This window comes from Arvicanthis niloticus, chromosome 10 (genome assembly GCF_011762505.2).
Source record: "Arvicanthis niloticus isolate mArvNil1 chromosome 10, mArvNil1.pat.X, whole genome shotgun sequence".
NCBI lineage: Eukaryota > Metazoa > Chordata > Mammalia > Rodentia > Muridae > Arvicanthis > Arvicanthis niloticus.
This window is the reverse complement of record NC_047667.1, coordinates 50487843-50504959: the sequence shown is the minus strand read 5'-3', so window position 1 is coordinate 50504959 and position 17117 is coordinate 50487843. Positions and strand designations below refer to the sequence as shown.

At 38.0% G+C, this 17117-nt stretch overlaps 1 protein-coding gene across 3 annotated transcripts in view; it reads right to left on the bottom strand.

Moving 5' to 3' along the window:
* Kifap3 (kinesin associated protein 3) overlaps positions 1-17117 on the bottom strand; it is a 123738-nt gene that overhangs the window by 79137 nt on the left and 27484 nt on the right. For all 3 annotated transcript variants that reach the window (XM_034513065.2, XM_034513064.2, XM_076941499.1), the window contains exon 10: positions 14106-14268. In XM_034513065.2, coding sequence (XP_034368956.1) covers positions 14106-14268 — 163 coding nt within the window. The remainder of the gene's footprint in view (positions 1-14105; positions 14269-17117) is intronic.

Genomic DNA, 17117 nt, shown 5'->3' with positions numbered 1-17117 from the left:
CTTGAACATCTGCCTCCATGTCCCGCCCCTTTTTCTCTCTCTCATCACCTAGTTTCTCCTCTCCTTCTTCTCCTCCTCCTCCTCTCCTTACTCCTTCTCTTCCTCTCGGTACTCCTCTCACCTGTTGTTTTTAATTATAATTTTATTTGGCTGTTTTCATGTGTGTGTACCATGGTGTCTGGTGATTGTGGAGGTCAAAAAAAATGTGCTGGATTCCCTGGAACTGGAGTTATAAAGTTGTAAGCCACTATGAGGATGCAGAGAACTGAACTTCAGGCCTTTTTGAGAGCAACAAATGGTCTTACCAGCTTAACCACCTCTCTTGGCCCTAATTGTGGGTTAGAGTAGAGGACTGAACTTAGTTAACAGAATCATTTTACCTGCTGTGCTAACAGAATGTAGGACAAGAGTAGAAACACAAAGACCAGTTAAAATGCTACTAAATTAAATCAGGAGAGAGGATTGTGGCAGTGTAGGGTATTAGTAGTTATATTTTAAAAAGAGAGTGGACAGTTTGGATGTAGAGTGGGAAGGAATAAAAGAGTCAAGGACAAATCTTCCAGTTTGGGAATGTTTAACTAAAAAGATGAAGTTATCATTTACTGCAAAGAGAGAAGTCTAGGAATACTAAGTTTATGCGCACAGGTCAGGAAGAGATTGGGAGCTTCATTCGGAACCTGAACGCAGTAAGTCTTCAACACTAACAAAGCTTATAAATTACTTTGTTTGGAGTAGGGGCATCAGTGAGGAGGCTGGGATCCTGTATACTTTATTTATGTTTGGGAGTCATCCTTACAGGGAGTATTTAGATGGAGCGGACAAGGCACCAGAGGAGCTGTATGGTTAGAAGATACAGTGAAGACAAACACCAGGCTGCATTCTAATGCGGGTAGCCTGGGAGATGAGGGGGAAGCAGGAGACTGAAAATGACTGGGAACAGGTGGCAGGGAAAGTCTAAAGGACCACAGCCTGGAGAACAGGAGACCACAATTCAAGGAGGAGGCAACTGCACAAGTCTGTTTTCTAGTTTAGGGGTGTGATGATGGTGTGTGAGGGAGGTTGTGTAGAGGTGAGAGATGGAGGTGAAAATATTCAAGTGTATTGAACAATGAGGATAGAGAGAAAAAGAGAAGGGAGGAGAGATGGGGGTGGGGTTGAGGAATGGGCAATGGGAGGAACAGGCAGGAGGAGAGACTGGGGGCCAGCAGGAGAAGGCAGAAATGAGGTAACAATGTTCTTATCTTCATTCTCAGCTCATTGCCTCTCTTACTGAAAAGGTAGAAGCAGTTACAAACAAAAGCAGCCTCTACAGTTTCCCTCCTACCTGCAGCTGTCTTTCCAGTGTTGTGGATGAACCAGCCCTCCTCTCCAGGCCAGTGCTGCCTGCCCTGTGGTCCTGTCCCTTCTACTCTAAGCACTTGCTCAGGATGGAAGACTGAAGACAAAGTGGAAGAACAGAATTCCCATCTACTAGTATGTTAATCACCAGAATTTATCGTACGATGCTGACCCCACTGTATTTAGGACCTCCTGACTCCTCTCTGTCATGACACTTTTTTCAATTCCATGCAGCACCAAGTAATTTGGAAAAACACAGATAAAGAACAAGACAGGTGTCCTAACAAACATCTAAAAGTGAAATGTCTGGGACAAATGAGAGGGTTTGTGGCATTAGCTATACTAATAATATGGAATTATTAGTAAGAACATGGATGGGGATATTAAAGAATAAATAAATAAATGTAATAAAAAACAAAATCTAAGAAAAATCAGATACACAAAACCCAAGGAAATATATTCTGACAAAAAAAAAATCACCTTAGTGGTATTCAAATGGCTGATTTGAAGCTAGTGCATGACTACTGCAGAATCGGTGCCTGAGATCAGGGGACAACAGTAAAGCGGTGCTCCAGTGCACTAGCTCTCAAAGTATGGGCCTAACACTCAGGAAGGAGGACTCAAAATCACATCATTTTAATAAAATTTCTATGCAGTACTCTCCTACTTTATTAAAAAGTATTTTCTGGTTTTTAAATTCTCATTTTCTTATAGGTTTAAAGCTAGTTTATATAACATGATACCAGAGAAGATTTTTAAGGGAGATACCTGAGCCAGCTTCTGTCTAGTGAGCCTGGCTGAATCTAAATAGACATGTAAAATGCAAAAGCAGGCCATTCTTCTGTGTGAGAATTATGCTAAAAGACAGCAGGTTTATTTGTTGTCACAAATGCAAAGATTCACTTATTTAAGATGAGACTTGTATATTTATTTAAGTTTTTTTAACTTGGATTTAACTTCCTTTAAAATTAATATTTTAAAAGCTGATGTAAAAATTCTGTACATTGCTCAATTTAAAAAGTATACCAAAGCCTATCACTAAAGTTCTAACTTTACAACACAGTATCCAGGGATTCTGTCAAAGTGTGGTTACTACCACTATAAAATGTACACTTCTCATAACACAGCTGATGCTGGATCCAGTGTCAGCGCTTTTCACAGGAACCAGTGTCACAATCAACTAGCTTCTTCAAGTGATCATGTTTCAGTTGGGTATCTAGGCTTGTTTCTGTGCTGATGTCAGTCTCAGACATATCAGTCTTTAACTTACAAAGCATCTATGCAAAGCCACAGAGAATCTCAACAAATATTTGCCTGGTACATCAGTAAAACTTTAAAACATATTTTCAAGTTATTTTTCAGGAAGAGCATCATATGATCCCCAGGGCGCTGATGAATGAATACATAGTGACAAGGAATTTCCATGTCATCTCCCAAATTTGACTACTCTGACATAAGGAAGCACTCTCGAGACACATCAATGCCACATGTCTTAAGGAGTTTTGACAGGAGATTATTTTTTTTTGATAGTCTGATTCTTACATGAGCCAGAAAACCAATCCAAACCAAACCAAACCAAAAAACAAAACCTAAAAACCTTTAAAGACTTAGAAATTCAGCACCACCAAAAGCCTAAAAATGCCATGTGAGTAAAGCCAAGGCTTCTAAGTCTGACTTGGTTTGCATATGGTCATACTCACTGACAGCAGCATATGATACACCTCGCAGATGGTCAAGTAACCAGACACAAAAGCTCTGGGGGAAAGTGCAAAGATGACAGAAATTGACTGGGGTGAGCAGGAGTAAGCAAAGGACCCTTACAAAATACCAGGAAAGTAACAGAAAAAAGAACTCAGTAAGTCTGACAGCAGTCAAAAAAAAAAAAAAAAAAAAAAAAAAGACAGAAGAATATTTATATACAGGATTTATTTTTCAACTAACCAAACAAAATCTTGCAACCATTTAAGAAATAAAGCCTTCTGTTCTCTATGATTAGGAATAGAACAAAACTATTCAAACAAACCAATTTCAGTAAATGCACGTGTATCGCGCGCGCACACACACACACACACACACACACACCCCTACTGATTTTTAACATTCAATTCCTTTATGTGTCCTTAGTATTAAAAGAAAATGAAAAAAAAGAAAGAAAAGAAGGAAGAAAAGAAAGAAAGAAAGAAAGAGAAAGAGAATAAACGAACTTCAAAATTCCTAAACAAAATACTTTATATGATAAAATAATATTAAAATATTTTTGCTATATTTAATTTTTGGGTCCCACAGAGCCACACATGCTAAAAGAACTTTTGTCTTCTCCTTTGCTTTAATAATTATTCAAACTATACAACATTTTAAAGTGTTGTGTTACTTCAGCTCATTTCTCAAGCACACTGAAGTGTGCGTGGCCTTTAAGGCCAGTCTCCTAGCAGCAGGGTTGCAATGCAGCAGGCTTGTGCCCCGAGACAAAGTTGGTTCAGAGAGCTCTAGGATCCGCAGGTCACTGTCCTCTAGTTCAATCGCCTGTTATTAACGATAAGAAGTTTAAATTACGGATGTCCAATGAAGACGATACATTAAAATTGCTAACACTTCCACTGCAACAGCATACAAATCACTTCTGAAAACTTCCACTACAAGCATGGCCTGACAAATATATTCAAAAACAAGGGTTTTCCATTTCTCTTTCATGAGATCACTCTTGGAACACGACAAAACATAACCTAAAATAACTTAGTGTACAAAGTGTTCAACACATTAAAAATCATTTGAAAGTAAAAAGAAACTTAGGAAAAGATCAGAAACAGTGATATTTCTGAAGGTCTGGAGAAAGTCTAACTATTTCCTGTTAAATCTGTTTTGGGGTTGAATATTTAATCAATCGGAGGACATAAAATTAATGAGTACAAAATAGTATTTAAAAAATAAATAGCAAAAAATAAGAAAAACACACATTACATATAAAAAAGATAAATACTGTGTTGGAAACATGCTAAATTACATTTACTAAATGAAATATATATCATATATATACATGCAGATATATACAATTGCGTATCTATGTATCTGTGTGTGTATTTATATACACACACACACACACATATCACATATCGATGTGAGCATTGTGCTGCCACAATATTAAATATATATTACTCTGAGTCAAAGTCCTAACCTTTTCAAACCCACAGCTTTGGTAACAGTTTCTTACTATATTTTTTATATAAGCTTGAAGGCCAACTATCAAACATGTTAAATAGAACCCTGAAAGACTCCACTGGGAAGGTTAGCTTATTATGTTAGTACCTGAAGATTCAATTTTCTATACACGTAATGACACACTAACAAATGTAATACCAGAAAATCAAGTGTACCCACAATTTCTTTGAGTAAAGCAAAGCACAACAGTCAAGGAAAGTGGGTTTGTTCATTCAAAAATGCTGCAAGTCCCCTACAGAAAGCTGAAGAACATTATTACCAGGATGAAAACCTTGGGGAATTTATTTGGAATTCAATTTAAAAAATATACAATTCAAATAAGTTCAGTTGTCAGTTTCCAAAATCTCAGGAGATTGGAGCTAACACATAGGGGAGGGAGATCGCTGCTCTCCACATGCTGCTGGTACAAAGGAAACAGACGAGTTGGCTTAGCAGAGGGGAAGAAAACTACATTAAAGGAAAATACACAGTGTCTTGAAACCATTCAGAAAGTGTACATTCTTGAGCATACTAATAATATTTATAACCTTAAACTATAAATTATCTTCAGATTTGTAAACTTGAATAAAAGACAATGATACGTATGTACACACAGCAGAGCCAGCACAAAGAAACTCAGCCCACAAGGTAACTAAAAGCTGGATAAAAAAATCTGAAATTTTGTTTTTGTCCTAAAAATGTGGGATTAAAATTCCAGTTACCTGGAATTGTAGGAACAAGATTATCAACCAGTAACTACCTTTATGATAACTTAAGAACCTCCCAAACACCCCTGAATATCTGGGAGCCAACAGACTACCATCCAAATGAGGACTATATTCTGATAGTGAGAAATCCCACCTTTACCCACGGGAGCAGAAGAAATCATCCCGTGGGAACTATGCTACTCCCATTGAAACTTTTCTGTATGACCTCACAGGACCAGAGATGAGACAATGATTAACACGACCGTACCTTGTCTGAGACTGCTTATTTACATAAATCTCTTCTCCTTCCCTAATTCTTCCTCTTTCCAAATATGTACTTGGGGCCACTGAACTCTTTTATATATATCCTTTGCAATGTGCTACATTGATTACATCTCCCCTTGTGTGTATGTGTGTGTTTTTTTTCCATTTACCTCTCTTTAATTGGTATAGCAGGCAGCCAAGATCAGTCAGTAACATCTCGAAGAGTCAGGGCTCTTGCCCTAAAACTCCACTAACAGACTTAAGTGCAGTTGCCTTAATTTATGCTTTAATCATATCACTACTACTTTAACTGCACATAAAAATATTTTAGAAAATACATCTATAGTTGATTTAAGAGACTTATTGAAAACTGAAAGGATATATATATATATATATATATATATATATATATATATATATATATATATATCTCCCCTCAAAAATCAGACATTGAAACCTAATCTTCTGTGTGAAGATGTGTCAGCCTGGGGTTTTGGGGAGGTGAATATATCATTAAGAGAGAGTGCTATGTCTATTATGAAAGATAACAAGATTGTAGAGCAAAATGTGGGTGAAGACTTCAGTGGCAGGCTTCCCACTTACACTCTGGTCAGGCATATACTCATGTGAGAACCCACTTCCCACAGTGAAGAAAACCAGGTAAGAGATCACTGCACCTGGTTTTAGGATAATAATTACAAAGATACACTCAAGAAAGCAAGAAGGAAAGTGCCTGGGTCTCAGTTTCCCCAAACACAAGCAGCAAGCAGCAAGCAGCACAGCATCCAAAGAAACATCTTCCACTTGAGTGAGAAAGAGAATTCAGTCCATAAAGCAAGAACCTACACCACGTGGACCCACAGTGAAACAGTACTGAACAGAGCTCCATGGCAGGGGCACCAGGCCAGTGGCCTTCGCCCTCAGGCTACATACGCCTTGGCAGTCAAGTGATATCTTCTACTGTCCTGTCCTTAGTTTTGTGCAATACAACACAGAGAAAGACTCTGCTTTCTAGATGGCAGAAAAGTAAATTAAGCACAGATCTGTGCTAAGTGAAAGAAATTCAGCACCAGTGGATCCAAACAGTTCCTGACCTCAGGCTCGTATCTATAAACAGAACCTCTAGATCTATCTGTTGGTCTACTGATACCCAAGAGAGAACTGTATCCTCACTAACATTACCTGAAGCTGGATGCAGGAGTCTCAGGTGGGTCTTGGTCACACCATGGACTCAACAGGATCTGGGTTCTAGGTGCAATCTGGCATTGAGGTATAGGTGCTCAGGACACTGCCAGTCCCATAAGTTCAAGGCATATGCCCAGGCAGCATACATGAGAGAACCAAGGTTTACTTGGGAGAAAAAATGAACAGGTACCAAACTGTTACTTCAGAGTTTTGCCACTGATCCTTCCATGGTGAGATAAGTACCAAGTAAAATCCTCTGAGCCTGAATACAGGAAATGAATAAAAATGAACATTGTGTCTCTTGGCTCCAGTAAAGGCTTGAAGTGGCAAAGTATCCCTTTTAGGCATTCAAAAACTCCATCTTAAACAATATATCAAGTTCACATTTAGGCCAAGTTGGCTTTGGGCCTCTACAGCGGAAGCATTGAAGGTAAGTAAATTGCAAACTCATACTTAGGGTACCATCTAGTGGTGATACAGCAATAGTGACCACAGGCTCAGAAAATAAGAATTCTGATTCAGAAGTCCTTGAAGAAATGGACAAATGACAGAGAATGATTTCATCTAATTGTTAAAAGCATGGGTGTCCATGAAATTCCAACAAACATCAGTAAATTTTTGTAGACATATTATCTCACCACAAGCACAAAGCAGGGCCAGAAACTGAGTAATGTTTATGAACTCATGGAAAACTTAAAATTGTTACTCTGAGTACTCAAATTCACGCGAACACAGAGGAAGAAGTCACTAAGCACTTATCAGGCAAAGAAGAGGAGGAAGAAAGTAACAAAGCCCAAGAAATCCCTGAGCTGGAAAGCATACTAAACGACAGGAAGACGTGACGGAAGGTATCGACAGCAGAACACATCAGGGTTCAAAGACAGACTCCATGAAAACAGCCACAGAGTGAACGAAGGGCTGGGGAGAGGAACTCACTGAGCAACTGTTGAAATTAACAGACCCAAACAGACTTGAGAAGCCAAAGCCTTAGAAAGGTTATTCAAAGATTGTAACAAAAAACTCCTAAATGTAGAAATAAATTCAAATACCCACATACACAAAGGCCAAAGATTCCAAGTCAAACTCACAAATTCACAAAGTTATAACATAAACATGTATACAAGCTCCAAAAGTTAAAGACAGGACTCTTAAGGATCAAGAAAAAAAAAAAAAAAACAAACAAAAACATTCAAAGGTATCCCAGTCATCTGACATCGGACATAGAGCAAGGCCCTCAAAAACCAAGCAGGGGTGGGCAGGACTTCTTATAGTATTGGAAGAAAGCAAGCCTGACAAAATATCAACTATGTTAGCATGTTAGGTAGGAGCTAGGAGATAGTAAAAAAAGGTAAAATGGAAAATCAAAAAATTTAAAATGCAGGGAGAGTTGGAACATAAGCACACTGCTTTATTTGAAGATAAGAAAGGAACTACAAAGGAAAAAAACAAAATCAGTTTAAAGTTACATAATGGCTGGAGGACACCCTGACAAGAATAATGACATTAAATTCAAAACAACTAAACTCTCCAAGTAAAGGACAAAGTGACAATGGAATTTATTAGGAATGTTTTATCTGGTTATGTGTATATTTATCCACACATGTATAGAGGTCAAAAAAGGGCATTGGAACCCCTGGGACTGGAGTTGTGAGCCACTTACTGAGCCAATTCTTTAGTCAGGACAATGGATTATTTTAGAGTCCCAATTAAGGCTCACATGATTGTTCAGTGGGTAAATACACTTGTCACTAAGCCTGGCAACCTGATTTCAGTTGCTGGGTCTGACATGGTGAAAGGAGAGAACTAACACCTGTAAGTATCTTCTGATCACCATATGCACCTGTGTGGAATGTACCTGCATATCCTACCACAGATGCATGTATGTGCACACATATATACACATGCTGAAATACCTGTAATAAAATGGAAAGATTCAATTATGTTATGAATACTTCTAAGAATACATATATGTAAGACCATGATAGGATGGCTGGTTTTGGTCAAAGCACTCACTAGAAAGCCCGGAGACCCAACAGGTGTCCATTGCCTGTAAGGGACGGGCATCTATTCTGCCATGCTCCCAGAATACAGGCTTGGAACCCCATTGACCTGCAATGTTCAGTCACATTCAGGGCAATGCACCCCACCCAAAGAGCACAGGTAGAGGGTGTGACTACAGGCCTCTGCCCTTAGAGAGATTTACATACTAATGAGATGTCTGCCGGGGCCAGAGGGCGGAGCCAATTAAGCATTCTTTCCCAGAGCCTCCCCCCTTTCTCCTTTCCTATTTAACTCAGGTCTGCCCTGAGTTTCACAGGGGTGCACATCCAGATTCAACCATCATCCATCATGCCAATAAAGCCATTTTGGAAACCCAAGGACTTTCTCATGTCATTGGGGCAGCTCCGTGAGGAATCGTGGAGAAGGCCTTTAATGAGCCGCTGTAGCCACAGCCACCATACATAACTTCCCGCCGGAGGAACTTTCTGCGTTTCCAGCCACTTTACCCACACATGTATACTAAAAGCTAATGGGAAGAATGGGTATTTCACACAAATAGATTCTAAAAAGGAGTTATCATCTACATTTACATCAGAAGAGGTAATTTTTTTTTATTTACTTTACAGCCTGATTGCAGGCCCTCCTCCCTATACCCCCGTCCCACAGTTTTTCCTCTAGCCCCTCTCCACCAGAAGAAGTAATTTTAATCAAAAGCAGTAAAAAGAAATACACTATCATTCTATAATGATTAGGGGATCATCTGTACAAAGAAGAAAAATGATCAGAAACACATGAGCATCCAACACTGAAAGAACTGAACACATAAGGCAATCAAAAACCTCAAAAGTGCCTGTTGTGGTGACCCACACCTGTAGGATTTGCTGAAGGAGGCAGAGGCAGGAGGATCATGAATTTGAGGCCAGCTTGAAAAAAAAAAAAAAAAAAAACTCAAAGGATAAACATAGCACCTTATCACACAGATAAAATCACAAGACTCAATTCTGTCCAACAATCAATGGGCCCAAAAGACACATTTAGAACAACTCATCCAAGAGCTGCAGAATACATATACTTCTCACTGACACCTGGAGTGCTTCACAGCAGATCATATGGTAGGCCACAAAACAAACCTTGGCAAATGAAAAGAATTAAAACTATACCGGTATCTTACCTAACCACAATTTAATAAAAGTAGAAATCAATAACCAGAAACCATACAATTACATAAAATTTAACATATTCATCCAATCAACTGATGAGTCAAGGAAAAAATTGAGAGAAAATTTAAAATGATTTTCAACCAAATGTAAATGAAAACACAGACCACTGTGGAGCACAGAAGAGCCCTGAGTGTGTGAAGGAGTCCTGGATGAATGTGCTGTCCACAAGAAGCCGCCATGTTTAGAATCAAAGCCTTTCAACCCATGAGAAGTTGGCAAGCCTTTTCCTGGTGAGTAAGGCTCAGGTGGATGACAAAGTCTTCATATGTTCTGAATGTGAATGTTAACAGTGTGTCCACCATAGCCCAGAGTACCCCCGCACCCTGCCCAAATATTGCACAGAAGGCCTGATTCCAGCTTTTCTGTGTTTATGAATGTGTCTTTTTCCATCTCCTCTCTGCCTTAGTCAGGTCAATCCCTTGAACCTTATAAGATGCAAAACCATGTAACATACCAAAATCCAAGGGATATGATAAAACAGTTCTGAGAGGGAATTCTATGGCAATCAATATCTCTATCAAAAATGTCAGTAAATCTCAAACAACCTATCATTCCATCTAAGAAATAAAAAGAACAAATCAAACCAATATTGAAAGAGATGATCACTGCAGAAATAAATGAAATAATAGATTAAAATATATAAGGGCTACCTCACTCAGGATCATATTTTCTAGCTCCATCCATTTGTCTAAGAATTTCATGAATTCATTGTTTTTAATAGCTGAGTAGTACTCCATTGTTTAAACATACTACATTTTCTGTATCCATTCCTCTGAAGGACATCTGGGTCCTTTCCAGCTTCTGGCTATTACAAATAAGGCTGCTATGAACATAGTGGAGCATGTGTCCTTGTTATATATTGGAGAATATTTTGGGTATATGTCCAGGAGTAGTATAGCTGGGTCCTCTGGAAATACTATGTCCAATTTTCTGAGGGACCGCCAATCACAAAAGAACACACATGGTATGCACTCATTGATAAGTGGATATTAGCCCAAAAGTTTGGAATACCCAAGATACAATTCACAGACCACATGAAGCTCAAGAAGAAGGAAGATCAAAGTGTGGGTGCTTCAGTCCTTAGAAAGGGGAACAAAATACTCACAGGAGCAAATATGGAGACAAAGTGTGGAGCAGAGACTGAAGGAAAGGCCATCTAGAAACTGTACTACCTGGGGATCCATCCCATATACAGTTACCAAACCCAGACACTATTGTGGATGCCAAGAAGTGCTTGCTGACAGGAGCCTGATATGGCTGTCTCCTGAGAGGCTCTTCCAAAGCCTGACAAATACAGAGGTGCATGGGATGTTCACAGCCAACCACTGAACTGAACATGGGATTCCCCAATAGAGGAGTTAGAGATAGGACTGAAGGAGCTGAAGGCGTTTGCAACCCCATAGAAAGAACAATAATAACCAACCAGACCCCCCCCCCCCGAGCTCCCAGGGACTGAACCACCAACCAAGGAGTACATATGAAGGGACCCATGGCTCCAGCCACATATGTAGCAGAGAATGGCCTTGTTGGGCATTAATGGGAGAGACCCTTGGGTCTGTGAAGGCTGGATGCCTCAGTGTAGGGGAATTTGAGGGCGGGGAGGCAGGAGAGGGTGGGTGGGTTGGGGAGCACCTTCACAGAAGCAGGGGGAGGGGTTATGGGCTAGGAGGTTTCCAGGGGGGAAACTGGGAAAGGGGATAACATTTAAAATGAAAGTAAGAAAATATCCAATAAAAATAAATTAAAAAAATATATACGGGATCAACACAATTATGAATTGGCTTTGTGAAAAGAAAAACAGAATTTATACACTCAAGCTAGGCCAGGAAAAAGAAAGTGAAGGTTAAAGCAGAATTAAAAACAGAAGAGAAACTATTGTAACTGTAACACAGAAATACAAGGAATTGTTATATTTGTATGAATTCAATGTGAATAAATTCGGCAACTGAAAAGAAATGCATACATTCCTAGACATGCATATCTTATCCAAATAAAATCATGAAGATACAGAAAATCTGAACAGACTAATAATTAGAACCAATCAGGAATAAGACTTTCTCCTATCACTAGAACTCAGGACCATATGGCTTTACTGCTGAACACGACCAGACATTCGGAAAACTCATACCAACTCCTTCCAGCTATTAAAACAAACAAACAAAACAACAACACAAACAGAAATGGAAATTGAATGTTACTTTGAATTGAGAAGTTGGTAAATATACAATACTAAAACAACAACAACAAACTACTAGATAATAATCCTAATGAACACAGATAAAAGTAATTCGCTCACACATAAGCACATAAAAAAATTCATCACCATCATGTGATATTCGTGTCACAAATGAAAGGATGGTTCAATGCCACACAAGTCAATTAAGATTATGTACCACATAAACAAAATGAAAAAAATCCATCATCTCATTAGACAAAACCCAAGCCAAATCAAAACATTTAATAGAATAAAATATCCCTTTATAGAAGAAAACTGAGTAAATTATGTGCTGAGGCACTGTACCTAATGATAAACGCCACATACAAGCCCACAGACAATATACTGAATGGAAAACAGCTAGGTTTCCTGCTAAACTGTAATCATTTGCAAAGTATATGATCACATATGTAGAAAGCTTCCAGCATTCTATCTTATTTAATTTAATTTTAAAAATACAGCAAATTTTTAATATAGAAAATGAATAATAAACTCCTATATACAAAGAATAAATTATAGAAAAATTACAGACATGAATGATCCAGGTGTATTTTAAAAAGGTAAAATGATGCCTGGTAATGAATTTTAACCAAAGTGAAGTATCTCTAAATCTAGAAAATATTCATGAATGAAACTAAAGGACACACACTCAATATTCTCTCTCTCTCTCTCTCTCTCTCTCTCTCTCTCTCTCTCTCACACACACACACACACACACACACACACACACACACACACATTGCATCCTGTGGTTCATGAGATGGAATAATTATTCATGTTACCCAAATTTACAGATTCTATATAATCATTATCAAAATATTAATGACATTCTCCATAGAACTAAAATAATACTAAAGTTCATATGGAATTACAACATTCTGGTCAATCAAAGCAGTTTTGAGGAAATAAAAAGCAAGAGACATTACTTGCTTTCAAAACCTACTAGATACAGTATCTTGAGAATATAGGTGCTGGAATAAAAAAATAAGACCGAAAAATAGAACAGAAAAAGGAGAGAGAAGCAAACCTATGCAACTATTATGATTCCCAAAAAAGGTGCTGAGCACAGGCATTAGATAAGAACTAGCTCCCCAATAAATAACACTAGCAAGAACATTATATACATGTAGAAGACACTAGACATTTTTAGTCATCGTATATAAAATCAACTTAGAATGGATTAAAAAGACTTAAGTGTAAGACCCATAACTACAATACTATTGAGCAAAACTACAGGAGAAATGTTTCAATACATCATAGTGGAATATGAACTTTTAGAAAAGATCCCAAAAGCTTAGGGAACAAGGCCAAACTGAGTAGTAATATATAAAACTCAAAGTCTTCTACAGAACAAAGGCAATAGCAGAGAAGAGAGAATCTACAGAATGAAAGAAAACATTTTTAAACCTTGCATTCGATAGATTGTTAAAGTCCAGAACATGGAAGGAACTCTAAAATTTCAGTAGTAGTTAGTAAAATAATACAATTAAAAGTATGCAACAGACCTCAACAGATATTTCTTTAAAATGGCAGGCAGGGCAGCAGGATCAGGAATAGCTGGGCATGCACTCGCAGTCAGTTGGGAAGCACAGAGTGAGTGGGAAGTGGGGCTGAGCTATAAGTCCTCAAGACCTGGCCCCAGTGACAACTTCCTTCAGCAAGACTCCACCTCCTAAGGGGTCTACAGCCCCCAGCCCTAAATGTTCAAACACATGAGTCTGGGGGGGGACATTTTACATTCAAACCATACAAAGGAATAATGAAGTCAAAGGGCTTAAGGTCCTATGCCAGTTGATTCTACAACTAGGAGATCCTGGGATAGGTCATATTCTATTATATACTTAGATTTTTACTCTTCTATTTTCAGTTAAAAGAACTTATAGGGGGTGATTTTTGCCTGGGAATCTTTTCTACACTAGGATGAACTTTCCAATAACATGGCAAATGTCAAGAAGCATCATCATCAATGTTCAAGCGTACCCAGGAGTGCGGTGAGCTTTGGGAGAAGTCCAACTTGCACCATCTTGTTCCTCAGGCCTGTGTCAAACGAGAGGTTTAAGAGGAGCCGGAGGGTGATATTCAGGAGATCCTCATGCTCACAGGGTATCATTTTTACCAGTTTTTCAACAATATCCATCTCTACCTATAGTGAAAATACATTTGCATTAGATTACAAAGTAAGATATAAAGGTTACAACATAGTCTGTTTCTATTTGAATGTATAATGTATTTTGTACTATTTTATAAGTACAAATTAACTCATATTCTCTTTTTAATCTGTAACTCAAATGTTTTTATATTAAAATCAAACTTTTAAAGAGGAAGCTCTTCGAATTCCTATATCATCCACTCTCCCCTCACTTTGCTGCCATCGGCTGAAAAGCAAACAGCATTCGACCCTTGAAATCCTGCATAACTGAACACTACCCATTACATTCCCGGCCTCCTACAAGAACAGACAAGGTTTCATTTGCCTTTCAAGATTTCCTCTGTTTAAAAAGAGTGGACAAGTAAGACAAATAATACAAATACTATGTAATAAACAATAAACAAACACAGAAACTGATGCTCAGAAGTGCTCTGGAAGCAGCCTGGAAGGAGTCATTCACATCAAGAAGAGAAGGCTGCAAATTCAGAACAAAGTCTTAATGAATGTGAATTCTTTGTCTGGTTAAGAAAAGCACTGCTAGTACAGAATGAAAGAGGCCAGTAAGAAAACATTACTTAGGAAATTATAACGCTTTGCTATGACCACAGGATAAAGTATATAGCGGTTAGCAGAAACTTAAAGATAAATCTTAGGCAGATTATGGAGGTGTTTAATGTTCAGGTAAGGAAGTCAACATTATCTTATACGTAGCAGACTTTTCTTTGCAAATGTAAACCCAAGGGGTGATAGGTCAGAGTAGTTCTTTGGCATGGAACCCTTCTGAAATCCAAGGTTCCAGATGATAGCCAAAGACCAGATGTAAAGTCTTAAGAAAAGAGGCCTCAGGTCCTTTATCTACATGATTAATAAGGTAGCTATCTATGCTATTAATGAAGACTAGTAAATGCAAATACGAGTCTGGGACACTAAAGGTAAAGCATCAATTTTTTTAGGCTTAATTCAGGATAATATTTTGAAATCTTATTAAAATTGGGAGAGACCACCAGACTGCAAGAAGTAGCTAAAATTTTAGATTAGGAATCAGCATATTGTGCTTAGTGGGACTAATATGGCCCACCACCTTTTTTAGCACAACCAATGAATAAAGATTTTTTCTTTTTTTTTTCCAATAAAAAATAAACTCAAGTACTCCTGCCACTAAGCTATACCCCTAGCCAATTACATTTTTAAATAACTGAAAAACAAAAGCAAATAAAGACTATTACATAATACATCAAAGACAATTTAATGATAAAAAACCCATCTTTTAACAGTAGATCTGTAACAAACCAAAGGTGACATCAATGTTCACAAGAAAATCTTTTTGTAAAGACTTTATTTTATGTACATGTGAGTGCCTGCATGCTAGTCTGTATAAGCATGAAATGCACACGGATGCCCAAAGAGGATGTCAGATCCCCTGGAACTGGAGCATTAGGTGGTTATGAGTTGCTCAATATGAATGCTGGGAACAGAATGATGGTCCTCTGCAAAAACAGCATGTATTCTGAACCCCCAAAGTACATCTTGATCTGTATTTCATACCATATTTCAACTTAACTCAAAATGAACTGACCAGACTAAAACAACAGCAAAATCCTACAAAACTTCTTGAAGGAAGCTTTTTTGAGTTAAATGAAGAATGCTTCAATACAACATCAGATCACAACCTGCTAAAGGCATTTTTTTTTAATATGCTGGACTTCACCAAAATTAAAACCTTTGTTCTAGTAATTAGTAGAAACAATAAGCAGACCCATATTATGGTCCATCTTTTTTACAGTTGCTCTTAAAATTACATGCTAATATGACCCACTCTTATAATGCATAAATGAGATGCCAGGTTAATATATTGTATCTCTATTCTACAATAACTATTACAATATGTATAACAAGAATTAAAATGATTTTAGGGTAAAAATTAAGTTTACCTTAAAATATGATGAATATGTAAGTTTACCTTAAAATATACATGGAAAAGGTGAGATTAATGTTATGTCCCATTCCTAGCTGAGATTTTATTGGCACTTGATGGCTGCTGGGGAGGGAGATTCAGTTTTCTTAGGGGATGTAGCCCTGAGAACTCATCCATGCCCCAGTAAATCACCCTATACCATGAACATACATGCAGCAGTAAAGAGACTCAGTGAGTTAAATAAAATAAAAAATAAGAGTTCATGAATTTGTGAAGGAAAGTGGGATGTGGTGGAGAGTAGAGGAAGAATTGGGAGGCAGGAGTGATGTGGGTTAGATTTAATCCAAACATTATATAAAGATATAAAATTATCAATAAAATCATTATTAAAATTGCTGTTAGTCTTGCTTGAAAGCAACAAGAAGCAAGTGGAGTTAAAGAGTTTGCACCTGTGATTCCAGCACTTGGGGGGTAGAGGCACAAGGTAAATAGCTCAAGACCAACCTTGATACATAAGGTTGAAGACAGCCTGGGCTAAATGACATCTCATCTCAAAAGACCCCCAACTGAACAAAGAAGACCCCAACCAACTAAACAACAACAACAAAAATAAAGGTTAAGTTCTCCCTCTCAGGAGCAGAACACCCCCCAAGCCTACCAAGCTGTGTTTAGAGATACGTTTTTAGGACAGTACTTGGTGTCTGTGATCCTTTGCTATCTCAGGGTAAAATCAGAGTAATTAAATGTGCCATGTATGTACAGGCTAGCTGAGTTCTGAAAGTACTAATTTCATAAGATGCTGTCACTTATAAGGGCATTTCTCCCATGTAAACTTGAAGCATTTATGTCTGAAGTAAAGATCTGACTTCTCATGAAATGAAGCACTTCTTATAACTCTGGGTGAGTAATTCACTTTGCTGAGCCTCAT